This window comes from Podarcis vaucheri (assembly GCF_965113315.1).
Source record: "Podarcis vaucheri genome assembly, chromosome: Z".
Classification (NCBI taxonomy): Eukaryota; Metazoa; Chordata; class Lepidosauria; order Squamata; family Lacertidae; genus Podarcis; species Podarcis vaucheri.
Window position 1 is genome coordinate 18,368,802 of NC_138758.1, and position 27,584 is coordinate 18,396,385.

At 45.3% G+C, this 27,584-nt stretch overlaps 2 protein-coding genes across 3 annotated transcripts in view; one reads left to right on the top strand and one right to left on the bottom strand.

The window, feature by feature from the left end:
• Positions 1-47: 47 nt before the first annotated feature.
• TSPAN6 (tetraspanin 6) lies at positions 48-19,781 on the bottom strand. The gene is made up of 8 exons (XM_082208619.1): positions 19,649-19,781; positions 14,760-14,948; positions 13,460-13,534; positions 11,772-11,870; positions 9,780-9,935; positions 8,242-8,325; positions 4,148-4,250; positions 48-2,207 (listed from the first exon to the last, which is right to left on the bottom strand). Exons 1-7 carry the CDS (start codon positions 19,733-19,735, stop codon positions 4,182-4,184), a joined length of 759 nt encoding a protein of 252 aa, XP_082064745.1. The 5' UTR covers positions 19,736-19,781; the 3' UTR covers positions 48-2,207; positions 4,148-4,181.
• Positions 19,782-19,998: 217 nt separating this feature from the next.
• The window catches only part of SRPX2 (sushi repeat containing protein X-linked 2), a 30,575-nt gene continuing 22,989 nt past the window's right edge, over positions 19,999-27,584 (top strand). The window contains exons 1-2 of one of the 2 annotated variants that reach the window (XM_082208611.1): positions 19,999-20,150; positions 22,576-22,766. The gene's annotated coding sequence lies outside the window, so the exon portion shown is untranslated. The remainder of the gene's footprint in view (positions 20,151-22,575; positions 22,767-27,584) is intronic. The other variant, XM_082208612.1, reaches the window with a different exon arrangement.

Below are 27,584 nucleotides of genomic sequence, written 5' to 3' on the forward strand. Positions count from 1 at the left end.
AGCATTTACCAAGCGGAAACTGTTTCTCAAGAATCACCAGACCAAACGGAAGTATGCAATTGTTTATTCTGCTTTCAAGACAAGAAGGATTTCCCATTTAATACAAAAACAACAACATGTGTCCAAAGTGTCGTGTAATACTGATGATGGAAATCATACCGAACGCAGCAGGGCAGGGACTGCGAAGGCTAAAGATATCCTCCTGCAGAGCCTCGCAGTCCACCCATGCACAAACACACCAAAAAAAAGATCACTCTAGCCCAATTTTACAAAGCTTTAACAAAATACATTAACAAAAAAAATGCTGTATCAAAATCTCAAGTCAGGGAAAGAATAATTCAGGGTAGGATGAGGAGGTAGGCTGAAAAGGCTTGTGCTTATTTCAACAGGCACACACCCACATGCAATTCCCTTTTTTGCTGCTCCTGGCTCCAATTTCAGGGAAAGGGAGAGTGAGGCAGAGAAGAAGGTGAAGTGAATGAGCAAGGGTGCTACCTTCGCCAAGGCATTTTATGTGCCTATAAAGCTAGGAGATTGCTTTCCAAAGAAAGAAAGCAGTTGTGGAAAAACCCTACCGAGAACTAGCACTCAGCAGACTAAGTTATTTTGGCTGTGTTCACATGAGCAAACGAGGTACACCATTTGGAGATATTCGGGGAGGAATGGTTGGCAAGAAGCAGTCTTGGAAGAGGGGAAGAGTAGCTCCTTCCCTGGCAACCAAGAAAGACCAGGTGCTCCTTTTTCCAACAGATGCTTCGGCTCCCTCCTCACTTTTGATTCCCAGGAAAAATGCAGGACTTCAAGCATCTTTACACTGCAATCCTATGCTATGGCTCCTCAGAGGTTTAGCCCCGCTGGTAATTGCTCCATGGTAAAGGAGTTTAGGAGTGCAGCCTTAAGAGTCAATTCATCTGAGCTGTGCAAATGTGGTCTTAGTGTTACATCAGCTGCTTTGCTTCACTACGACATCCAAAACCAAATGGCAGAGCCATGGGCTGACTGCGAGGCAAAGCACCCAGTGGACTTCTAGCCCATCCTATTTCCATCTTAAGAGTATCTAACCATGCACTCCTTATACCCTATCTTGACCATCAAAAGCTAGGATCTTGGAGAGGGCACTCAGACCGCTTCCAATAAAATATTTATTAGGGTCAACCAACCGTTTCACAGCCTTTCCAGAAGACACACAGACTGGGGCTTTGGCAAATATCAAAGGAATAGAATTCAAACACTAAGAGCAACTCTGTGCCCGGCACGGCCAACATGATACAGTGTGCAGTGTACTTAAGAGAACATTGCTGGTTGATCTTAAAAGGTAAGGTGGGGGTGGTCTTAAAGAGAGGAGGTAGTCTCTGATGTAAGCGGGGCTCAGGCTACTAGGGAATTAGTGTTCTTAACCAGCATCTTCTACTGGTCTCAGAAGCCAACAAGGAGCTGGCAAAGGCACTGAAGCACTGGTTATCATGTGCTCCGCGTGAACAACGTCCTTCAGAAAGCAGGGTCTCAGCATTTTGCACTGGCTGAAGCCTCTAAGTTGTCAGCAAGAGCAGCCTACCTAAACACATGACAGCAGTCCAGCCTTAAATTTAGGAAGACATAACTGGAGGGGCTGTGAAGTAATGGAAGTTAGTGTTGTTTTTTCTCAGGCTACTTTGGTTCTGGTTGTTTCTGCCGTAGGGAAATGAAACAAGCTGAAGGAAAGGGCTTCTTTCTGAAATTCTAAGTTATCGCGCTTACATCACTAGGAGTTTTAAAATAATGCATATTTGAAGGAACAGAATTTTAAATGTGGATGACTAGGCAACTAAGCTTTCTTAACTCCATGGACAGCTCTACCAGAAACCCTCTCCCCTAACCCACCCTTTCTTAAAGCTAGTGTGCTCAAGAATTTGCAAGCTACAGAGGAAGACAAATTCCACAATGCACAGCCCAGCTGGGGCCATGCAGTCAGCCTGCCAGCCAGCCAGCACCCCTGCCTAGAGGAGCTGTGTTAACCATCTACCCTACACAAATTGTCCCTTTCAGCACTCCTTCAGAATAGCACAAACAACATCATCATAAAGCAGAGTAACACCTCTTGTGACATCCGGTCCTCTCCAGTGAACAGGTCGAGAGCAGTCTGATCAAACAGGATTTCAATAGCTTGAGCCTGCCAAGGAGTGGGTTCCCAAAACTATGTATAACTTACTATAAAGTGTCCCAAAATTCTGAAAGCAAAGAATGGAAAAAGGGGGGGGGAGATTAGAACTTGCAGGGTTGAGATTCCAGAGTTAGTCTTTTGCAGTAAAACAACAACAACATGGTACAGTCTTGTTCAACCTGGGGGTGGGTCATAGCTCATTAGTAGAGTATCTTCATGCAGAAGGTCTCAGGTTCAAATCCCCAACATCTCTAGGTAGGGCTGGGAAAGACTCCTGTCCTAAATCCTGAAGAGTAGCTGCCAACCAGTGCAGACTACTGAGCTAGATAGGCCAACTGTGTGATAAGGCACCTTCCTATATTGTCATGGGTTGCATCCAGCTACGTTCTACTCAGAGTAGAGCCAACTGAAATTAATGGACCTAAATGTGCCATGTTCATGCATCTTAATGGGTCTACTCTGAGTACAACATTGGATACAACCCTATGTTTCTAAGCTGCATCCATCATAGTCATGAGCATATGGAAGAGCCCATCAGGCCAGAGGTTTGTTTAGACCTTCCAGTTTCCCACAGGAGTCAGCCAGATGCTTTCCAAGAGTTACAGGACCAGGGCAGGGAAGTAATGATCCTCTCTGGATGTTGTTCCCTAATGGCTGGCACGCAGGGACTTGCTGCGGCTAGTAGCTGACCTATCTTCCATGCATTTGCCTGAAAATGCACCACTTCTCATGGGGGTGAATCCCATAGTTTTAACCATGCAATATGTAAATAAGCACTTCCACTGAATCATTCAGTGGATATCAATGGATACCCTCCAAGTTCTAGTATTGTAAGAGAGCGAGAGAGAAAAGATCCTCTAGCCACTTTCTCTATAAAGTAAAGGTAAAGGGACCCCTGACCATTAGGTCCAGTCGCAGATGACTCTGGGGTTGCGGCGCTCATCTCGCTTTATTGGCCGAGGGAGCCGGTGTACAGCTTCCGGGTCAAGTGGCCAGCATGACTAAGCCACTTCTGGTGAACCAGAGCAGTGCACAGAAACGCCATTTACCTTCCCACCGGAGCAGTACCTATTTATCTACTTGCACTTGACGTGCTTTCAAACTGCTAGGCTGGCAGGAGCAGAGACTGAGCAACGGGAGCTCACCCCGTCACGGGGATTCGAACCGCCGACCTTCTGATCGGCAAGTCCTAGGCTCTGTGGTTTAACCCACAGCGCTACCCGCGTCCCACAATTTCTCTATACACAATGCATAATTCTATGCACCTGTATCATCTCCCTTTTTTCTGAAGTTTAAAAAGTTCCAAAATTTGTAACCTTTCCTCATAGGAATGTTGCTCCAGCCCCTGATTATTTTGGTTGCTCTTTTTTTAACACTTCTGCCAGCTCTACAATATGCTTTTTGAGATGCTGCACCACAGGTTTACACAGGGGCATTGCATTTGTGGGGCTTTGGCAAATGCAGAAATCACAAGTGCAAGATGCATTTATGTTGCGAAGTGAAGCTGTGCAGTACTGAGTCTGAAAAATGTGTTTCACTAAAGAAGGCCATTTGTGGCACAGGAAGCCCATTGCACCGGGATCACAGGACCGGTAGTTTCACTTTGTATAAGGCTGCTCATATGCAGAAGGACTACCTAGGCTGTCCAATGGGAACTTCAGCTACTGAACTGCTTAACCTACATATTCTCTTCTGCTGATTTAGGAGAGCACTAAAGACCCTATGAAACCTGGAGCCCTTAAACCTTTTGAAACCTTCCCAGCTCTCGGTCCTAGTTTTCACCAAGCATCACAAAAGCAGTTTCTAGCCTAGCTTCACCCCCATAAGGACTAGAAACTTGCTTAAAAAAATTTAAATGGAAGCTAAGGTTTTTGGGAGCACGCAATACTGTGTCAAAATCTACAGCTGCATGAACTCGCAAGATGCACACAGCAATGCAAGTAAAGTGCCGGGCAGCAAATAAGGCAAGACGCAGCGAGGACGGCATCCCAGCAAAGAGGCTCATACCTTGTAGTGAGTTGCAAGCCTGCAGGCCTGCTGGTTAAACCATCTCGTACTGATTATTTGTGATGGACCGGGACAGGCAACAGGCAAGGACAATCCCCCCCAGCTGAAAAGAGAAGGAAGAGACAGAGTTAGCCGGACAGTGACAAGTTAAATGCTTGACATTCCACAGCCGAGAGCTCCAGCCCTCTGCCAGCTGCTGTGGCGAAAGACCAAATCGAATGGAACCAGCAGCTGCTTATATAAGCTAAAAGTGGGGTGAGGTTTCAAAAATGAAAGAAGTCCCCAACAACCTATTTCGTTCAACCTTTGGTGTAGACAAGGGAAAATATCTTAATATGAATAGGAATTCTTGGTGTCCTCACTTGTCAGCCTACACACCATGCATAATCTACCATTTCATGCATTTCATGGAGATTATATGGTTATCTTTGCCTGTTTATGTAATTGAACTTTCATGGCTGCAAGGAGCGTGGAAGCCAGACGCTAAGAGCCCTTCTGCACCTGGCGCCATGGTAAGGGGGCAAAATCCTGGTATTTATTCCTTTATAGGAGGTGGGGAACCTGCGGTCTGTATATTTCATTGGATTGCATCTCTTATCAGCACCAGATAGCATGTCAGGGACGATGAAAGCTGAAGTCCTGCAACACCTAGATGGCTGCAGTTTCCTGCACCCCGATTCACATCCAGCTTTTCAGCCAACACTGCTAACCTTAAGCAGTTTAAAACTACTAGTGTACAGCATAGCGATACAGTACAAGGTATTAAATGAAACAAGAGGGAACAGGCGATGTTTACCAATGATAAAAATGCCATTTCCATCTATCGGCCAGTCCCCTGGAAGTTGATGACAGTAGCACATAAAAAAGATTGAGAGGGGGCATGTCATGTTCTTGAAAACTCTCCCGTGTAAAAAAATATTGCCTAGCTCTAAAAAGCCAGCACACCATTGTTATTACTGCTATGATTTATTGCATCTGTTAGTTGCTTTATACCAAAGGTTGGATTCAAAGCTAAGGAGATTGCTCCATCAGGACAAGCCTGTCTGCTTGCTTGGTGGAATGGTCTCCCCTCTCCGCCCCCACCCCGCATATGTTCTGGGGTTCTCCCGACCTCCCAGAGCTGGTTTTGGGAGGTTGAAGGGAGAGGAGAAGGGGGAAAGCCCCAGCATGCTAGCAGGACCTGTGCTGGCTCCCACTAGTGCAACTATTTAGATGACTCCAGCCTGAAGTGGCTTAACAACAACAGAAAGTACAGGCAGATAAAATAAATTAAAAATGAACAATACAAAATGCCTAAAATGCTTGTCCAATAATGCACTAAGAAAAGCAAGTCCTACCCCCACTTCACCCAAACTATTAAAGGCACTTGAGGCTAAACAAGCACCAAAACGCTAGATAAATAAAGATGTCTTAGCCTAGCAGGTAAAAACTGATGATGATGGTGCCAGGCATGTTTTCCTGGGGCAGCATTCAACAGACAGGAGCTACCACTGGGGGGGTGGGGACACTTCTCACACAGGCCTCCTCCATCTCCCCCTTGGGTGAGGCACATGGAGAAGTGTCTCTGATGAAGGTTGTACTCTGTCACATTGGGGACAAAGACTTTTAAAAAGACACCTTAGGGGAGCGTTTTGAAAAACAGCATCCCAGATGAAGCAGAAAATTATACCGCCTCATACGGAATAGCTCTGCCTGCTGCAATCTGAATGGAAATACCCTTAACACTGCAGGATGCACAAGAGCTAATTTCACTGGAGAGTTCCTCAAATATTAAAAAAACAACAACTTAAAACTGTCTTTCTCTGATGATCCAAGTATACCCACTTGCATGGAAACAGAGCACCCGAGAAGCTTTCTGACAAGGTGGCCTCTTCATTTCCTGACAGTGCAAAAGCGGTCAGACCAGAAGAGACAGGCACTGTATTTTCTATATCTGTGCCTGAGGCAGAACCTTTTCTGAAACATTATAGAGGGGGAAAGGCCAGACATTTATGGTATTGTGGCTTGTTAGCAATGTTGCCAAAGGCAATGGAAAAGGAACAGGAAAACAGGAAGTGTCCAATTGAGTCTTGGATTGAGAAAGATCCTTGGAAAAACTATAGTATCTGAACACTAAGAGCAGGCATGTCCAAAGTCCGTTTCAGGGGCCTAATCCGGCCTGTTGGTCGGTTTAATCTGGCCCCTGTGGCAGTTTATTTCCTGGGGTAAAATCCTAAAAAATCATGGAACTTTGAAGTGTCAGGCATAGCTCTAATGGCTTTAGCCCAAACGTAGCAGAGTTTTCCTGCACAGCGAAGAAGCTAGTCGAGGTGGAAATGACTAGTCAGCTAGACTCAGAATAACTATTTACAGGATTTATTAAAAGGAAAAAATAAAACCAGCAGAGTTTCGGCATACAAAACAAAGCAAAATAAATCCTTTCTTTCTCTCTGTCTCTCATAACCATACACAGCACTTCTACTCCTAACCCTAACACACCTAACACCAAACTGTGCTAGCATTTCTAGATAACAGAGTTGAGTGCTGGTCGTTAACCAATCAGAGTAAGTAGTTTCTAGGTCAAGCAGACCTTGGCTTTCTGCCAAGAGTAAATTGACACTGCCTTGAGTTAATTGTGTGAAGCCAGAATCTGTAAGTTCCCATGAGAATCAATTAACAGAACCTGAACAAAAAAAAAACCCTCGACAAATTCAATCCTAAAAAAGGTTAACATTTTTGGTTGGCCCTCATGGCCCTTCACTTCATCAAATCTGGCCCTCGAAAAAAGTTTGGACACCACTGACTAAGAGCAAACACAGATAAGTGGGTGCTAACAATGTTATAGCCAACATGGGACCACTGATAGAGAAGAATGTAGGCACAAAGGACCTGCTGCATCATCTAGTCCAGCTTCCTGTTCTCACAAAGGCTGACCAGATGCCTGCGGATAGCCTGCAACCAGGACCTGGGGACAACACTCTGCCCACCTGAGATTCCAAGCAACTGATATTAAAGGACATAATGCCTCTGACAGGGGAAGTGGAACAGAGCCATTCTGGCTATGCAGAAGTGATGCATCAACTCAAGGTTTGCCAAAGTTTAATCTTTCAGCAGAAGAAACCTGATGGGCAAAACCCAAATCCACTAAAAACATGTGGACATCTGGGTAGGCATGACTGGCAGCCCTGCAGATAAAATTTTGCAGCCATTTTGCACCCAAAGAGCAAAAGCTCCCCATAAATTACTTTCAGCCCATCTAAAGCAGAGAGAGCAAACGTTGCAATGAGTCACACAGCTGCAATGATAGCACAGTAAGAGATGGTGCCCATAGTTTTTCATGGGCTCTTATCTTCTAATACTCTTTGCTGATGTGCCAGCTTAGTACCTAGCAAAGGAAGATGGTAAGAGTATCCAGCACCACTGATGCTAAGCAGGGCTGGACCACATCACTACACAAATGGCAGACCACTCAGAGTTTGACATCAGCTGCTCAGAGGCTTATTGGGGACTGTAGTTTGTTAAGGGTGCTGAGAGTTGTTAGGAGACGCCCATTCCCCTCACTGGGCTACAATTCCCAGAGGCATTTTATCTCTGTGATCCACTGCTTCACATAAGTGAAGAGCTGTGGCTCATTTCCTGCCATGCGAAGTGTTTTAAGCTGGACTATGCTATGCCTGGGTTGCTTAAACTCTTGCTTATAGCTGCTCTAGACAGGTGTTTTTGAGTCCTAAGTATCCAGGCTCCCAGCAGGATTTGGCAGCAAACAGCACCACTTAACACTGCTATTTCCATGTTGCCAGCATGCTGCATAGATCAGGCTGGGGCATGCCACCAAGATGTCCATGCTGTGAGTGGCAACCTGGCCAAACGCAGTATGTTTCCTGGCATGGAGCGAACAGTCTGAGTTATGTGAAAGGGGGGGGGGTGTAGAATGGAAGGTATTATCAGCTGGCTGCCTCCAGATTTGCCATCTGACTCCACACTTCTGAAGGGTGCTGTATGTATGCTTTATATAATGATAAGAAGGATCAAAAGACCCAGCAGGGTGGGGAGAGAACGAATACAAGTCTATTCGGGCAGAAGAGGGTCAGCTGAACCACTTTCAAAAACTTTACCTGGAAGCAAGCAACGCCAAAGGAGATCCCTGCTACAATGCCCATTTTGGAGTCCATTGTCTGTATCACCAGCCTGAAACAACCCTACAAATGGGAAGGGGGAGAGGAGGGGGGGTAACATGGTTATTCAAGCTACCAGGCAACTCCTACTCATGAAAAACAGGAAGCACTTACAGCCCTCAAAGGACCCAAGCATCTTAAGTTAGCAAAGGACTTCACAGCAGGATGTCCACTGATCTGACAGAGGCTGTGTCAATATTAATGTTTTTGACCTCAATACAGGTCCTTTATTGCGGTGTAATTTAAAGCAAACTATTGCTCCCTGTTCACGGCAGGAATACTATATCCCCTTATCAGCCATACCAAACAGTGGAACATCGTGGGGGAAGGGATTCAGAACAGCTCTGAAGGCCTTGAAATAACCTCAGCTGCTGCACCACACTGGCCTGCTTCTCACTGTCACATCCCATAGGTCACAGACGTTAAGTCCGCAGTTTCTACTTAAGGGATGTGGAATTAAACACAATAATTAGCATGTGTGTTTCATTTCTTCCCCGCAAAGAGAAATGCGTGTCCGCAGGCAATTAATTCCCTATTTCTTGTCTGCAGTCCTACACTATCTCTAGAGAAGTCTGGGTTCTTCTTTCTTGCCAGAGGCTAAAGCTTCGTAATTACAGCAGCTCCTCCTGGCCTGTTAATAATAATAACAATAATAATAATAACAATAATTTATTTATACCCCTCCCTCCCCAGCCAAGACCGGGCTCAGGGCGGCTAACAAGCAATAATAAAAACAAGTTGATTAAAATACAATTTAAAAAAAATTAAAATACAACATTAAAACATTCGGATGCTGCCTCTTCACAGGTGGAGAAAGGAAAAAGAAAGAGGGAGAGGGAATCAAACTGATTCTAAGCCAAAGGCCAGATGGAACAACTGTTTTACAGGCCCTGCAGAAAGAAATCAGATCCCGCAGGGCCCTGGTCTCATGAGACAGAGCGTTCCACCAGGCCGGAGCCAGTGTTGAGAAGGCCCTGGCTCTGGCTGAGGCTAATCTAACTTCCTTAGGGCCCGGGACCTCTAGGGTGTTGCTATTTATGGACCTTAAGGTCCTCCGTGGGGCATACAGGGAGAGGCGGTCCCGTAGGTACAAGGGTCCTAGGCCGTGAAGGGCTTTAAAGGTAAAAACCAGCACCTTAAATCTGACCCTGTACTCAACCGGGAGCCAGTGCAGCTGGAAAAGCACTGTGTGAATATGCTCCCATGCCAGAGACCCTGTTAGGAGCCTCGCTGCAGCATTCTACACCTGCTGGAGTTTCTGGGACAGCTTCAAGGGCAGCCCCGCGTAGAGCGAATTACAGTAGTCAAGCCTGGAGGTGACCATCGCATGGATCACTGTGGCCAGGTCGGGACGGGAAAGGTAAGGGACCAACTGCAAAGGTGGAAAAATGTTGCCTTGGCTGTTGTCGTAACCTGCGCCTCCATGTAAGCCCCTCCATCCAAGCCACACGGAAGGGGACAGCTTTGTGTTGGCTTACGTGCTCATACACCTTCCCCTTTGCTATTGCTGGGTTCTTCAAATCGTCTATCGTGCAATTCCCCAGAGACTTGCAGCAGCTCATAGGAATCCCTTTCTGTTTATAATAGGCAGTTCGATTCCAGTCAGTGTAGTCCGAGACACCGCAGCAGTGCAACTGTATAGGACAAGAGAGATGGCAGATTATTATGATTATTTATGGGGGGGGGGTTATAACAAAAAGTAACTCAAAGCCTATTACAAACATACATTAAAGCCAACATAAATTTAAAAGCTAAAAAACACCCATATTTATTATTTTTAAAAAAGGCATGTCCAAGACATCCCACTCACAGGAGGAGGCCACATATAATGAATGACACCATTTGGCTAGCATACTCCAGTCCCGCATTCCTCTGAAATAAAACCAAAATACCCTTTCACCCCAATCTGCACAGCCACACACACACACACACACACGACTGCTTCTGATTATCTCCACATGTTCACCCACTAAACAAATGATTTGCCAGGGGGCAACTTTAGCAGACCACCTCCCCTAGACAGGCCAAGCTGATCTTTAAAATCTTCCCAGGAGACCCTCCCTGCTGGTTGTTCCACTCTGGAACGCATTCCCTCAAATAAGTCATGAAGTAGAGACAGTAAAATCCTTTAACGCCTCTTAAAAATTTGTTTTGTCCTTGAGCCCTTTTGGACTCTTCAGTTTATTCATTTTTATACAGTCTTACACTTGTGGGCTTTTTTTAAACCTTGTTTTTAGAAAAGGTTATTGAATATAGTTGCATTTTTATTTTAGCATAAATGGCTTAGATTTGCATTATGCTAAACTGTATTGAACTTCTACAAATAAAATAATAACCATTTTTTTACAAAAATCCAGTCTGGTTGGAATTCTGCGTCTTTCAGCAGTCTAAAGCTTTTCTGCTCTGCTGTCTTTCACTTACACCCCATGCCGACATGAATTTCTTTGCAGGAAGAAATAAAATGTATAGCTTCAGGACAGAGGGACCTGTAACTCTCCAGATGTTGTGGACTCCATCTCCCATCAGCCCCTGCCACCACAATCAACCATCAGGGATGATGAGAGCCGGAAACAAGCAATATCTGGAGGTCTCCATCCCTGGTACAAATGGATAAACTATCTGTCTTTGGTCCTGATCCCACTGTGCAGCTCCAAACCCGCAGCCTACTGTAATCCTGTGCACGAAAGGGAGGGAGATATATTTTCCTTCCTATGCAGCGTGGAAGCCAAGAAAGAAAGAAAATGTAGCTCCGTTCTCTTTGGCTCTGGTCCCGTTCACTTCTGACTCCATCCCTCAAGAAATTGCACCTGCCAGGGCAGGGAAGCAGAAACTGTGACCCTTCCAGATGTTGCTGGACTCCAGCTCCCATCATCCCTGACCCCTAGCCATGCTGCTAGCCCTGGGGTTGATGGGAATCAAGAGCCCTACAACATCTGGAGGGATGCAAGTTCCCATTCTTTGTCCTAGGGAGTGTGGTCCTCAATGTAAAAAAAAAAAAAAAAAAGGTTCCTCAGCCCTGGCATAGAGTAGGGATGACTTCTTCAAGCAGAGCCGCAAAGAGGAGAACCAAACCCTCGTTGGCCAAGTTGGGGAGGTGGTGGCAGACTCTACCCGAGCCATGATGTCACTACTGCTGCCCCAGTGCTTTGGCCACAGAGGGTTTGGGTTTTGTAAGCTGAAGATTTGCCTTTGGTGCAGAACACCTGCTGAGGCAGAAACAGCAACAGCTCCACCTCCAGCTATGTTTAGGACATGGGATACCTCTTGCAAGCATGAGGGGGGACGTCAGGCAAAGGAAGATACCCCAGGGGGTCTCCGCGACAGGCATTTTTGTTCCCTTTCTCCCTCTGCACCTTTTTAACTGCTGGCACCTCCACAAAGAGAAGAGCACGCGTAATATACCAAGATTAGGCCAGTATACCGAATATGCCAGATTTAGGCCAGCTGAAAAAAGTCAGGTGAATGCTCACTGTGCTCTGAATGGTATCAACCGCCTTGCTGCGTTCATCTTTGGTCCCATCGTAGGACTTCATGGCAGCTTCAAAGTTATTCTTAAAGCTGTCTTTAATCTGAGGAGAAAATGATAATTGATCATTGCTTGCAGAGAGAGAGGTCATTACCTAACTAAGGAAATATTAGTCAATCTGGTGTTCATTTTGCACAGGAATAAATCAATCAAGTTTTAAGTGAAAAAGCACACTTGTCTTTAGACATCCATTCATGTGCAGTGGTTGGAGACCCCGAAGAAGAGGCAGTTCCTCTTACACTTATATATCTATATCCCACTTTTCCTCCAAGGAGCTCAAGGTGGCACGTATAGTTTCACCCTTTCCCCATTTTCCCCTCATGACAACCCTGGCTGAGTGGCAGTTTTAACCCTGGTCTCTCCCAGGTTGCAGTCCAACACTCTACCCACCATTCCACACTGCACTAGAGAGGTGCCTGTTCCAAGATGGCACTCCTCCAATGCTTGCACTATGGCAGATGTGGCAAATCTTTGACCTTCCAGATGTTGCTGAGCTACAACACCCCTCAGCCCCAACAGCCATGGCCAATGGTTCAGCAACCTCTTGCTGAAGGGCCAGAGGCTCACCTGTGTTCTGACATTTCGGGGACAGCACCTACGTATCCATTTCCAAATGAAAAGCCTCATTCAAGGAACTCCAAAGTGGTCCTTGTTAGTCAGGTTTTGTTTTTTGTTTAAAAGAAGCACCTTCTGCTATGTAATTCAGTTAAAATAGACTCCTTGCTCCATGGCTGAATGTTGTTCGTACTCGGAGCATTTCTACAACTATCATTCCTTAGGTACGCAGAGCATCTTTCCCCAACCTAGTGTCCTCCAAGTGTTTTGGATGGCAGTTCTCACTGGCCCCAGCCAATATGGCCAGTGGATAGGGATGAAAAGCATTTTGCAGGAGCAAGCCAGCAATAACTCACACGGTGTCAGAAAGTTAACTATCTTTATTCAAAGAAACAAAACACCTCAAGAGGCCAGGCCTAGTGAGTGCAGCAACTCTTCCTAGTACATCTTGCCCCAAGGACACAGCTGAAAGGACTGAAGGTCCCTGCCTTCCCACAGCTCCCTAAGTCTCCTCTTCCCCATGTTCCTTCCCAGGCAATCTGAGGCTCCTTCATCTTGCCTGTATTTTCTCTGCCCTCTTCACACCTCTGACCACTCATTCCCAGGCCCTGAGCCTTCTTCTCTTGGGCAGAAGGCAGGAAGCCCAACAGGAGATGGAGCCAGAGCCTACGACAGCAGAGTCAACCAATTCTATTCTTGACCCCATTCCTCTCCCGAGTTCTACAAGGCCACACTAAGACTAAAGACAAGGAAGCTGCCCCAGGCTGTGTCAGCCCCCATCCCCTGGACTGGCGGTAAGTAAGAAGGCAGGAAGGTGGGGGAAGCTGAGGCCAGACTGAGCATCAGTAGGGCAGTGCCCCGGTTAACCCAATGAACCAGCCTCCACTGTCTAGAGGGCACAAGGCTGAGGAAGGCTGGTCTAGGGGGTTACACTGACCTCAATGGCACAGCCCCTGTTTTCAGTTAAAGCAAGTTATGGTCACCGGCATGAAGCAAGAAGCGGGGAAAAGTAATTCTGTATTGACCAATCCCACTGATAAGGGAAAAAAAAACCAAAACAAAGCAACACCAACTCACCTCATGTCGGAAGACGAAGCCCACAATGGCAGCCACAAGCACAACAAGGAAGATGAGAGTTAAGAACATGGCATACTGTGGACAGAAAGGAAGGGTCAAGACCAGCAAAGTTACAACCCTGCTACTGCCATATGATCTACACAGAATGCACCACTGGTACGTGGCAAAATTGTGCGAGGAGTGTTCCGTAACTCCATATTTGGGTGGAAGGCTGCAGCAGAAGTCAAGAGTTTGTATTAAACTTCTCCTCTGTTTAGTTATCTAGATAAAGACAGCAGCTGGATTATCCTGAGTAAAAACAAAAATTGCATGAGGTGGTATACGTTATGGTAGCTGAAGCTGCTGGAATACTGATAAATCCAAGAAAGGCCATTTGGAACAGCCAGTCTCTAGTGGCTGGGCAAAGCAACACTAGATGATGTTTGCAAAATGTGCACTGCCATTGAGATTTATTTAATTTATTCATTGCATTTCTGCACTCAAGTGCCTCAGAGCGACTTACCCAATAAAAAATAAAATGGCAAAGACATTAAAATCAGATTAAAAACAGCAGTCAATGAAAACATTCATCAGAGAGTATGTTTTAAAATAACAAGTCCTACCCACCCCACTTAAAGGATCAGCACAATGAGGCTGTTACCATAACTACCTTCCCAGTTTAAAAAATATGCCCTGGTAAATAGGAATGTTAAAAACAGACAGTGATGATACCAGGCATGCTTCCCTGAAGAGAGCATTTCACAAATGGGGAACTACCACTAGGAAAGGCCCATTCAGGTCCAGAGATGGTGACTTGGGTAGAATACAGAAAGGCGTTTGGACAAAAATTCCCAGTAAGACATGGAAATCTTTTGGAACACCTGTTCTTGACAGCAACAGCATCTCAATAAGAGGGACCATTCCCAGCCAAGATTTCACATGCCCTTCTGAAAGCAATGTAATTGCATATTAAGTTTTCAAATAGCATCCGCACTGGAGGACTGAGAAATCTACGGTTGTATATGTGACCAAAATAAAATAAGAGGATTGTCTTCATTCTGCTGACTACTATACATAGAATGTCAACAGATACATCTGCTGGGACTTGAGCATAACAGCACTCTTTCCTACCAGCAACTGGTATTCAGAGGTATAGGGCGTCCAATAGTGGAAACAGAAAACAGCCACAGAATGCAAACGCCATTAAAAAAATTCAAATGGGTGAATGGGGAGATATAGCAGTTATCACCACATGCCACAGTTGGAGGAATCCTGTGAGTTTCAAGGCAGGAGCTGCAACCTTGTGCCCCCTAATACTTACCAATTTCAGCATCCATGTGCTTCCCCGACATGTCGCGAAACAACCAAAAGTGCCTAGGAGGACGACAACTGTGCCGGTGCCAATGAGGACATAGGGGACGTTCGTAGCCTTCTCATTTAACAGGGAGAAATACACCTCCAGGCCTACCTTCCCCCAGATGCCGACTGCCAGAAGGACGATGCCAGAGAACTAGGAGGAGAGGGTGGGTGGAGGGAAGGACTCCATTAGCCACAATGAGCCACTTGTAAAAAGTTTCTGTAGAAACATTTTACTTTTTAACAGCCAGTTAACAAAGAACTGGCACTGCATGAAACAAAGGTCCACACCTTTGCAATGTGCTAATTCATCCTAATGATCAGCGATACCAGGATTCATGCTAAGATCCCATCTGCGCTATCCATTTAAAGCAGTACCGTACCACTTTAAACGGCATGGCTTCGTCCCAAATTGTTGTTTGTTAAGGGTGTTGAGATTTAGGGCATCTCCCCTCAAAGAACTGCAATATCCAGAGTGGTTGAGCAGTTCCCAGCAAACTTTGGGAACTGTAGCTCTTTGAGGGGAATAAGGGTCTTCTCTCTGTATCCTTAATGAATGACACTTCCAAGAATTCTTTGGGGGAAGCCATGACTTGTTTACGGCGGTATGAAACCGCTTTAAATGCAGAGTGCAGGTGGGGCCTCCATAAACCCCCATTCTGCCCTATAAGCAGACACAGAAGAGCTAGGAAGAAATCTACCTTTTCCCCACCCTCAGCCCCTTCCTGTGATCTAAGCATAAAAATGAGCATCTAAATTCACATTAGCTTAACTAGGCAAGTCCCAGCCCTTGTCAATGTCCATGTCCACGTCCATCCCATTTTCCACAGAACAAGACTGGCAGGTGTGTCCCCCCCCCGCGACACACACACTTGATGATGATGGCATGCAATAAGCAATATAACTAGGAAGAGACCCAGAAAGAAAACCTTATGTGTCCAGAATGTTCTCGACTACAACTCCCATAACCCCTGACCATTGGTTATGCTGGCTTGGGCTGATGGCTGAGTCCACCATCTGAAGGGTCACAGGTTTCTCATTCTTACCTTTTACCAAGCCAGACTATCTGGAAAACTAGGTCAAAAAAAAGGTAAAGGACCCCTGAACGGTTAAGTCCAGTCAAAGGCAACTATGGGATGTGGTCTCATCTCGCTTTCAGGCCAAGGGAGCCAGCGTTTGTCCACACACAGCTTTCTGGGTCATGTGACCAGCAGCACTAAACTGCTTCTGGCGCAATGGAAACACCATGACGTGCCAGAGCACACGGAAACGCAATTTACCTTCCCATTGCAGCAGTACCTTTTTATCTACTTGCACCTGTGTGCTTTCGAACTGCTAGGTTGGCAGAAGCTGGGAAAGAGTAACGGGAGCTCACTCCATCGCAGGGATTCAAACTGCCGACCTTCTGATTGGCAAGCCCAAGAGGCTCAGTGGTTTAGACCACAGCACCACCTGCGTCCCTAAACTAGGTAAAAAAGTGTAAAGGATCCCTGGACGGTTAAGTCCCATCAAAGGTGACTATGGGGTTGCAGCGCTCATCTCGCTTTCAGGCAAAGGGAGCCGGCGTTTTTTCACCTATTTGGAAAACTATACTATGACTGGCATAGGTTTTCCTTGCAAGTCATCTGGAACCAAATCCTTTGTCCTAGCACCAGTTTTAAGAGCTTGTTGGTTGTCGCTTTATTTGAGGTGATGTTTTAGTTGGGATTTTGCCTTCTCTTTATTTTGTAAGTCTATTTGCTGGCTCTTATATAGTATTATTTATATGCTGTTACAGATAGTTTTATTCACATCTTTGTACGCAGCCTTGGAATCTTTAGATAAAGAGCAGCTAATAAACATTTTAAACATAATTTGAATAAACTGGAGATGGTGGCAACTGAACCTGAGACTTTCTGTGTGAAAAGGATATGGTGAGTTACCACTGAGCTCTCTGTGGTCTCAGAAGAAAACAAAGCTACAAGTCTAGAAACACCTGTGTAAGCTGGTTCCTCTCAAGTCTTTCAAGCTCCCATAGCAATGTATAAACACAGACTGGATTCCAAAGGTATGTAACCTGAGGGAATTTGTTTTCCCTGTCATAAGGTTTTCTCCCATTGCCTGTTTTTTGAAGCAGCGAGGCAAACCGAGGACTGTTTCTCAGGGCACCGCAGCAAGACCATTTCATTTGCACTCAGAAATGATGTTTGAACATGGTTTTTATTTTGATCCATCCCTGTTACGTCAACATGAACCCTGCCCTCTATATCGTTTTCTCCACAGGATGTGCGGGAGTAAAAGAAAAATAGTAATTAACTTTGCAGCCCAAACTGTTAAAATTAGAAACTTATTTTTATAAGAAGTTTTACAAAGGAAAAAAAGAAACACAGAGGGGGAAAGCCAAAACCCTCATCAGATCACATTCAGAATACATCTTAATTCAAGCATATAAATTGATGTAAGATATCCAAATGTCCAGATACACAAAATGGACTTTTATAAGCAGGATGTTCAAATATAGCCTGGGCTATGAGTCCTCAGACCACTGCATTATAGACAGTGGGTGGGTGTTTTTTCCCCCTTCCATGCAATTCCTGCATTGCAGGGGGTTGGACTAGATGACCCTTGGGGTCCCTTTCCAACTCTACAATTCTATGACTATGTGAGCTTGCAAAAGTCACTTTCGTTAAAACAGAAGCTTATCTAGTATTGTATCAGAACCATAGAGAATTGGTCTTGTTTTATCTTTTCTGCATTATTTACTTAAAAGTGTCTTTTTATTCCTTTGCACAAAAATAAAAACCTGTAATTATTTTTGAGAGAGGAGAGAGAGAGGGTACAGAATCTGCATGCCTCAAGGAGAAAAGTGGCTCTGCTCCTTGAGAAAACCACACTCACCTGATTCAGAAGCCTGAAGCAGCAGTGATGAAAGGAAAGGACAGGATTATAGAGTGCATTCCACATGTTATTTGCTACTAACCAAAAAAGGCCAACAAAGCAAAAAGGGCAAATTAAAAAAAAATGAGCAAAGGGAAAGAGAACCAATTGCCACAGGGTTTTCTGGCACAGAAAGGCACATCAGCACACCAGCACACATTATGCCATCTGTGCCACAGACACGGGGCAATGCTCACACTGCTAAGCTGCCACCGCCGCCAGGAGCAGAGCTGGAAAATTGGGATTTATTATTATATCACTGAAGGATTATGAGAGATAGAGGCTCTTTCCCACAACGTGATGGTCAGACTCCTGAAAGAAGCTGGGGGGTGCCATTTTCCCCACCCCCCCACCCACCCCCACCCCAACTAAGTCCATGCAGAGTTGACTTCTGCATAGTTCTTCTCGGTGGGCCCGGAGGGAGAGAACATTCCTGGGGCGACAAACCTTTCTAAGATGGGTTTTCCGTATTGTTCTTTATTGGATCACTAGAAACAAGAGTGAAGGCTGCAAAGAGTATGTCTCTTCCTACAGGTGAAAAGAGTCTGTGGGGTGAGCTGAGATTGGAGCTATAGGGGACAGTGACCCTGCCCCATTATTCTCTATGGAGTTATGAGATGGAGAGTGGGGGGGGGTGTCTCATTTCTCTTCCTACAGGTTCAGAGGCACTGTAAAGGAGAGGGAGGGGCCAGGTGTACAGTTATCAACTATAGGGAAGGTCATTGTTCAGAGGGGAGGATAAAATTAGACAAATATACCTTAAAACCTTTATAGGGCTGGAACTGTGCCCCATTCTTCTCTACAACAGAGGTGACTAACCAGTGGTCCTCCAGGTGATGCTTGGACTCCAAATCCCATCAGCACCAGCCAGCAAAGCCAATGGTCAGAGAAGGTGGAAGTTGGAGAACAGCAATATCTGGAGAGCCACCCTTCATTTGGGGGGCTCTAGGAGAAATCAAGGAGTGTTGTATGTTGCTGCTCATATAAGGTTAGGGGAACCATAGGGGAAGGAGGAGAGAGCAGTAGTTATTTCCAAAGAGAAACTGGGGGATGTATAAGAGGGAGTGAGGTGATATATTAAAAAAGAATTATAGCAAAATGCTTTATACGTCTATAAGGGCTCTGTCCTCTTTGGGATAAAGAGGTGCAAGCCAAGCATTTTCTGTCCTACAGTGTTCTAGGAAGAGAAAAATGTGGCTGGAGGCAGCTATGTATGGATAGACTGCTATCTATGGACTTTGCAGAGGGGAAGAGAAAACTCTATGCTCCCATTATGCTCAATGCATAGGACAGGATTACATCATCCTTATTAGTATCGCTATTCTTTTAATTTATTGCCCTCCCTTCACCCTAAGATCCCAGAGCAGGTTAGAACAATTATAAACACAACGTTATAAAGTTTTCAAAACTTGCAATTACGCCGCCGCCCCGCCCCCCCCCGGCCTATTCCGCCCTTACACAAATGCATATGGAACCAGCCTGCCCTGTGGTTGTCTATAAGGTTGCCAGAAGGGGGAGAGACGGGGGGGGGGGCTGCCATCTGTTCTATAACATTGAATGGAACGGGAGAGATTGGAGTGCCGGGGGGGGGTCATTGTTCTCTGTAGGGCCAGCAGGAGACGATACATCATGCTATACACAGGAACAGCAAGCGCGACATCTGTGGGGTCAGCAGCGAGGGGGTGGGCGGGTGAGTTTGAGGTTGTAGTGTGGGGGTGTCTCAGAAGGGAGAGCATTTACCGACCTGTTACCTATGGGAATAGGAAGGGGGGCGTGTAAGATGCAGTGCTGCCCCCCCCCCCAAGACAGGACGCGCAGCGTGTCCCATTGCTGTCTATGGGGTTAGAGAAGGGTGAGCTGCAGGGACCCATTGTTCAGTGGGGCGGCCAGTAGCGGGGTGGGCTTCCAGGTGGGGTTTTCCTCCCGAGAGGGGCTCACCCAGAATACGAAGCTGTAGATGAGCAAGATGCTCTTGAGGCAGGTGATGACTGGCTTGGTCTGCAGCCTCCGCGACGGGGACGCCATGACCGACCTAAATAGACCCGTAGACCTGCGATGGCGCCGCTTCTTCGCTCGCTCAAACCCGCCACGCACAGCGGAGCAGCTGGACTCCGACTCTCTCTGGCGCTTGCGCAGATGGAAATAGGCGAGCATTTCCGGAAGCTCCCGAATCCTCGTCGTGGATTGTGGGTGGGGTTATTAAGAAAACACGAGAGTCTTCAGCCCCGCCTTCTTTCCCTGAGTTCTCCGAAGCATGTCCGAGAAAAGCCGAAGATTGCCGAAACCTGGGAGAAGAAGCTTCGTTCGCTGTAGTCTTTTTCGGAGGAGGACTGGGAGTGCCTAATTCGTGCCGGCAGGTGGCGCCAGCTAGCTAGCTAGCAGCGAATGATTTCAGTATTTCGCGGCGTGGCAGCTGCAATGTCAGGCAGGAATTAAACAGGTGCAGCTTCTCCCTACCTCGCACGATGCCGCGCTCCATACACACCATGCATTTAAAGCACATTCCAAACTCCCCCGCAAGAATCCTGGGAACTGTAGTTTAAGGGTGTTGGGAATTGTAGAGCTGAGAGGTGTAAACTACAGCTTCCAGAAGTCCTCGTTTCATGGAGGTGCTTTACATGAACAGTGGGTACGCAGCCAGAGACAGTGATGGGGGGGGGGGGGCTTCATTCATTCATTTTGGTTGTATGCCTCTTTTCCACCAAAAAGGTGCTCCAAGCGACTTATAACAAAACAACAACAGGGATGCATTTCAAATAAAAGTCTCATAATAACATAGAAAAACAATAGCATGGTAATAATTTTGTTACAACATAGAAAAACAGAAATAAAATAGCATACAAAAAAACCCACACATTTCAGTACTATACATGTAAAAAAATAAAAAAACAACCCTTGATTTGATGCCATGAAGTAAGAGGCAATGCCTTAATTGTATCTGTGTTTATAGGCCATTAGGTCGGACCTCTTCCATCCTTTATCAAGGAGAGTGCCAACTTTCACACAACACAAATTCACCTCTTGAATTTCTGCCTGTTAGGCAAGAATCCTATTCGTAGCTTTTTCAACTGGTGTGAGTCAGTACAGTGTAGGAGGGTTGGCCTTTGGAAAAGCGCTTGCCATCCCTGAGCACTAAGCCCTCGACTGAATTTTAAAAAATATTTAATTCAATTTTTACATTGATATCCCACCATCCCTTTCAGGATGAGAGACGGTGACTGACCCAAAGTCCCCCAGTGAGCTTCATGGCTGAGCAGGGCGGGGGGGGGGGAGGGGGAGAGTTCAAACAGCTTCTATCCCAGCACTCAAACCATTTGATGTTCAGTCTTAAGTGGCAACGTGCTTTGTCTCAGACCTGCCTGCTTCTACAAACCAAAAAATCAAATTCCTGTGTGTGTGTGTGTGTGTGTGTGTGTGTGTGCTTGACATCTTTCCGCAGGGCCTGCAAGACAGAGCTGTTCCACCAGGCCTTTGGCCAGGGCACAGCCTGACTCCCTCCCTCGGCAATCTTCGCGGAGCTCTGGCCCAATGGTTGCCAGTGGCTTGAATTAATTAATTTTATAATGAATGATTTTAGAGTGTTGTTTATGCTGTACTTTTGTACTGTTTTATTGTTGTTCGCCGCCCTGAGCCCGGCTTCGGCTGGGGAGGGCGGGATATAAATAAATAAATAAATAAATAAATAAATAAATAAATAATAATAATAATAATGTTACCCTTTCTCCAAAGAGCTCAAAGCGGCTTGCAAGATCCCACTTCCTTTATCCTGTGTGGAAGACTAGGCTGTGAGGGAGTCCACACAATGGTTTCACAACTGAATCATGATATGAATCTGGCTCATCTCAGTCTTACTGTACAGTGGTACCTCGGGTTACATAAGCTTCAGGTTACATATGCTTCAGGTTACATATGCTTCAGGTTACAGACTCCGCTAACCCAGAAATATTACCTCAGGTTAAGAACTTTGCTTCAGGATGAGAACAGAAATCGTGCAGCGGCGGCACAGCAGTAGCGGGAGGCCCCATTAGCTAAAGTAGTGCTTCAGGTTAAGAACAGTTTCAGGTTAAGAACAAACCTCCGGAATAAATTAAGTACTTAACTCGAGGTACCACTGTATAGTATTTGTCCAACACTGTAACTAACCATACTGGCTTTTGCATGACTGCCTCATAATTGCAGAGCTCTCTTTCCCCCCAAAGTTGTTCCCATTATGTGGTCGGGTTTTCTGCGGGTTGATTCTCAATTGAGTGCTAAAGAGCGGGTTTTCTCAGACAAAGCTCCTGCGGGGGCCAGGGGAGGGGGGAGACGTTCAGACACAGAGCTTTAAAGTACAGACTGTGTCTGGAAAGACTGGAGGAAAGGTAGGTGTGGGTAAAGCCATAGGAACAGTTTATTTTAAGAGTGGCACATTGGTATTTAAAGCACTTTATTGCTGAATAATCCTGGGAACTGTAGTTCACCCCTCACAGAACTACAACTCCCAGCACTCTTCACAAACTATCACTCCCAGAACTCTTTGGGGGGAGTGTGCTTCAAATGCATGGTGTGTGCACAGCCACACAAGAACCGAAATCCTAAAATCCTAGCACATTGTCCTTGCCCTACAAATGTCTGGAGAGAAAACATGCTAGTGTCTTGGTTTACTGATTGCCTTCCTTTTAAACCATGAATTTATGATTCATGAAATCTGAAGTATCGTACAGGGGGCTGCTTATGTTGCTTTAACCCTGCTGGGGGGGGGGGCGGTTTGCATGTTCTGCACTCAGTGAGTCATTGAGTAAGATTTCTTTCTAAGCAGCCTGGCTCTCTCTCTTCACACACACACCCCTTCTTCCTTTCCTCATTGACTCTCTCTCTCTTTCTAGAGAGAGTACAGCTTTAAATAAACATCTGGCAACTGCAGGCTACCCCACATCTGGGCAGCGTTAGCTGAGTCTGGAAGCCGGTAAGAACAAGCCACTTGTTTTGAGAAAGTTAAAGAAGAGGACTCCTGTATGGACTGAGAGAGACAGAGAACCAGAAGGCACAATTGCACACCAGTTCACGGGCAAGGCAGGTAAGAAAGAGCCTACTTCTGTCAGTCCTTTGCTTTTCTGTTTGCAACAGACAGAAAAGATACGAGGGAGATGAACAGCTTATTTATTTTACTTTATTCAATGAATTTATTAGCCGCTCTTGCGCTGAGATTCTCTAAGCGACTTACATAATGGGGGGGGGGGAATATGGGCTGTATGCTACAATAGCCATGCTCAGAGTAGACCCCTTGAAATTAATGAGCAGGACTAACATAAGCCCATTAATTTCAGTGGATATACTGAACTTGGTTGATTACAACCCTAAGGCTGCAATCCTATACGTACACACTTTTCTGGGGAGTTGGAACTTGCTTCTGAGTAGACATACCTAGGACTGTGGCATAAATATTTATAAATCTACATCCGTTTTGCACAAATGGAAACTGGTGAGTTGTGTGTCATTGGGGTGTGTGAGAGAGATGCTGAGTATATAGTGTTGCCTTTCTGCTTTAAGAAGTTGCATCAGATGATTGGCCCATCTATTTACAGTATTTAATTTATTTAAGAATTTGTACCCTGTTTTCCCCCGGACCAGCTTTCCAAAGTAGCTTATGATTAAAACGTAATATGACAACAGTAAAGAACAGTAAGCACCAGCATATGACAATAATAACACATAGTGGCTTTTATTTTATTTTTAAATGCTAGGAACAGTCGAAAAATATCAGGAAATACATTCTGGATGGGGGGGGAAATGAAATTTTCAATTTCTGTCTGAAACCAGATATTTTTATCCCAGAGTTGTCTACTTTTACTGGTATTCTAACATTATCAAATTGGTATCATCTCTAAAGCATTGCTTTGCCTGTATAAAGATGTCAGGTGCAAGCCCTGATATCTCCTCTTACTTAATTGGGATCTCATAAATCAGGGCTTTATGCTTACAGTGGTACCTCGGGTTACATATGCTTCAGGTTACATACGCTTCAGGTTACAGACTCCACTAACCCAGAAATAGTACCTTGGGTTAAGAACTTTGCTTCAGGATGAGAACAGAAATCGTGTAATGGCGGCGCAGCAGCAGCGGGAGGTCCCATTAACTAAAGTGGTGCTTCAGGTTAAGAACAGTTTCAGGTTAAGAACGGACCTCCAGAACGAATTAAGTACTTAACCAGAGGTACCACTGTACTTCAAAATGTAGCAAGCCAGCCCAGATGTGTTTGGGGGTTCCTCTTGTTTATTCTGAGTGGCACCCTGGACTTCTACCCCGAAGACAAAAACCTGGGGTCTTCCTTTCGATACTGTATCTTCCCTTGTCCCTCCTGGCCAAGGTCCTGTGTCTTTTAAGACCTATGTGACGGGCAGAAACTCAGCAGGGAAAGCTGCACATGTTGCATTTCCGTTTGGTAGAAGTTGCTATGATCAAGACACAGTAATCCCATCAGGCAAGAGTGAGGGGGAGAAGATGATAAAACTACACAGAGTTGAAGAAACAGCCAGAGTTGAAGACAGGTGTAACTGCCAGTCTTATAGCAGGGGTAGCCAACATGCTGTCCTCAAGGTGTTGTGGGAGTACAACTCCCATCATCCCTGACCAATGGCCAGATTGACTGGGCTGATGGGAATTGCAGTCCACAGACCATGTTGGCTACCACTGTCTCTTGCTCAGTACAGTCATACCTTGGGTTACAGATGCTTCGGGTTGTGCGATTTCGGGTTGTGTACTGTGCCGAACCCAGAAGTACCGGAACGGGTTCCTTCCAGGTTTCGGTGCTTGCGCATGCGCAGAAACGCTAAATCGCACTTTGTGCATGCGCAGAAGCGCCGAATCACAACCCGCATGTGCGCAGATGCTGTGCCGCGGGTTGCAGATGCTGCAGGTTGTGAACGTGCTTCCCGCATGGATCACGTTCGCAACCTGACCGTCCACTGTACATCATTCTAGTAGAAGGCAGGGGGCGGGATTTTGGTAGACACAAGACACAAAATTCCCTGCTAAACTCTTTCTACAAGTTGACCTCCCTCTTTATTTAATGCATTGGATAGTAGAATAGTCCTACCACCTTGAGATAGAATGGGGGAAAGAATATATGCTGCAAAACTTTTTAGCATGCTGCTCCTTCTGGTAAAGTGCTGAGTTCAAAGCTTACATTTTAATGGGATTAATCTCTGGCAAGTTACTACCTCTCAGCCTCAACTCCCTAGCTTTAAAATGGGAGAGCAAGCAAGTGGCTAGGGAGGAGAAAAAAAACACCCTCTATCATAATACTGGAATCCCATATCATCCAATGAAACTGAGGGATAGGAAATTCACGTCAGGAAAAAGGAAGTACTTTTTTTGCCCAGCACATAGTTGTAATGGTAGCATCAAACTTTGATGGCTTGCTTAGCTTATGTGTTCCTATATACATAAATATGTAAAACATCATAACATCTGAAGTTCATGTGGCCTTGCTAACTGCAACATGAGGAATAGCAGACTGCTTCAGGGGAGCTGTTTAACTGGGGGTGAGAGGTACTTCATATAGTGGTTTTAGCAAAGTGTTGGAAGTTGATGGGACTGAGAGCCTACCATCATCTGGAGGGCCACAAATTCCTTATCCCAATCATGCCAGACCCGTCTGTCCACAGTCAGAGTGCCAAGCGAGACCACAGTCAGAGCGCCAAGTACAGAAAAGTTACCTCCAGCTCAACAGGCTGCCCTGTGCTCTGTGATATTGTGGGAAGGGATGGCCCTTTTAAAAAAAACAGCCCTCTGCAAGACTAGTAGTAAATATGAATTTATTGTTTTTTTATCCTTTAATTCAAAACAGGCATCAAGAAGGATGTGCCAGCTGAACTCACTGGATAGTTTTATTTTACCCACTGGACTCTCGAATTTGTTTTGATTTTATCAGGATATTCGTCAGTGAGCCTCCTTCTGTGTATTTGTCAAGGCATTTCTTACTCAATGTTTATTTGCTAATAATTCCTGCTTCCCGGCCAACCACGCACACACCCTTTCTTTCTTTCTTTCTTTCTTTCTTTCATTCTTTCGTTCTTTCGTTCTTTCGTTCTTTCGTTCTTTCGTTCTTTCTTTCTCTGTCCCTTGTTTACATGTCCCCCACTGTTATCAGCAGTCCACACACACACACCCCTCTGATGTACAAATTATATTCTCTTGGCACCTGGAGGTCACTTATCCCAATCTATAGTAAACCTTAAGGTTAGCATCTGTTTTGTTATGAGATACAAGACACTTCCAGACCTGTCACTATTTTCAGGGGAATTCAATCACATAACGGCAAATTCAGGTCTTGTAATAGTAGATTGTGAGGTCTTGTGTGACAAACCTGCTTCCTCAAAAGATTGGACTTTTTGCAGTAAGGAAAGTGATGGGGAAAGTATGGAATAACTCTTGCTTTGATGCAACACCATCTAACCTCCCTGCAAACAAATTGAGACAAATGCTCATTAAATAACCAATATCATCAAATCTCCCTGGAAACAGAGCAGGATGACTGGTCAATGTACAGGTCATCTGAAAGTGCCCATTGTCTGTAACTTAATCTCACCAGTGCTGTTTATTAGGAAGGAGGAAGCAAACTGAATGAATCTCATAAGATGATGATACAGAGCCTGAAGAAGCAATGCAAGCTACACAAATACATCTCTCTGTCCTTCTGCAGTGGGAAGCTTCTTCACCTTAAGATTGACTTCTTTTGGTATGCCTGTTATTAATTGGTAGTGCCTGTTGTGGGCCTCTCTCTCTGCCAAGGACTTTCCCCCCCTCTTGAGCCTCCAGCCTGTTCCTCCCCTGTTAACAGACGGACACTTTTGGCTCATGCGTAATATATGCAAACAACCAGTTGGAAGGGTCTATGTACAAATTACTGGCTTAAAACGCGGCTCAGCTGCTCTTTTCCTCAATTCAGATTAAAGCTGGTATGGGAGAAAACACACCAAAATACAGTATTGCATAAGAAAAAAACAGGATAGATACCTTATATAGATACAGATTGTGAACACTGTGTGTACACTGGCTTCCCAAACTAACAAGGGGAGCACACTGGATGCAGAGCAAACAGGAGTGTGTACACAGCCAGGTAGCGGCAAATAAAGTGCCGTCTGAATGGAGCCTAATATAAGGCAGAATGAATCCACCACAAATGCACTGTTGTGGTGTAAAGGACATGCTGCCGAATACACGAGCCTGGAGGGGTGTCAAGCTAAGATGGCCCTTGCACAGGGAACTACTCCACATCTGCAGCCTATGGAGCCCCAATTGTTTCTGTGCAGGTGGTGGCGGGGGAACTGGTATTTGCCTGTGTCTACCAGCTATTTGCGAAGTAGATTTTCACATGCAACCTTCTTCAGGTGTCCTAGGAATTCTGTATCGAGACACATTCACTACTTTTTAAATCAAAACTCAAAAATGTCAAAATTTACAAAAAAATATGAGCGAGAGACCTGCACGTTAGGTGCCTCAATTGGTGGTTTCAGCAGGAAGAGCTGGCATTCTTAACATATAGCCAATGTGATTTATTTGTATCTTGTGGTTTTCCTGCTCCTTATTGATTTGATTCTTCTGTTGTATTTACTGCAGCTTTGTTGTACAGTATGTTTCTTCCTTATTGGAAAATATTTTTATTCGTCAGTTACTGTAATGAATGAGTTGCTTTAAGCTCAGCCTGTCCGTTGGCAAAGTGAAATACAAATATGAAACAAAATAAAAGTGCTTCAGTTTCAAGAAGAAAAATGGTTTTCTTTCCTTTGCATCTCTGCCCCTCAAACATTTAGGGTGCTAGCTTAGTTTTTAAAAAGAAAAATAAATGTATAGCGTCTACGTGTATATGCCTAAGCATTTGCAAGGGTTGGGG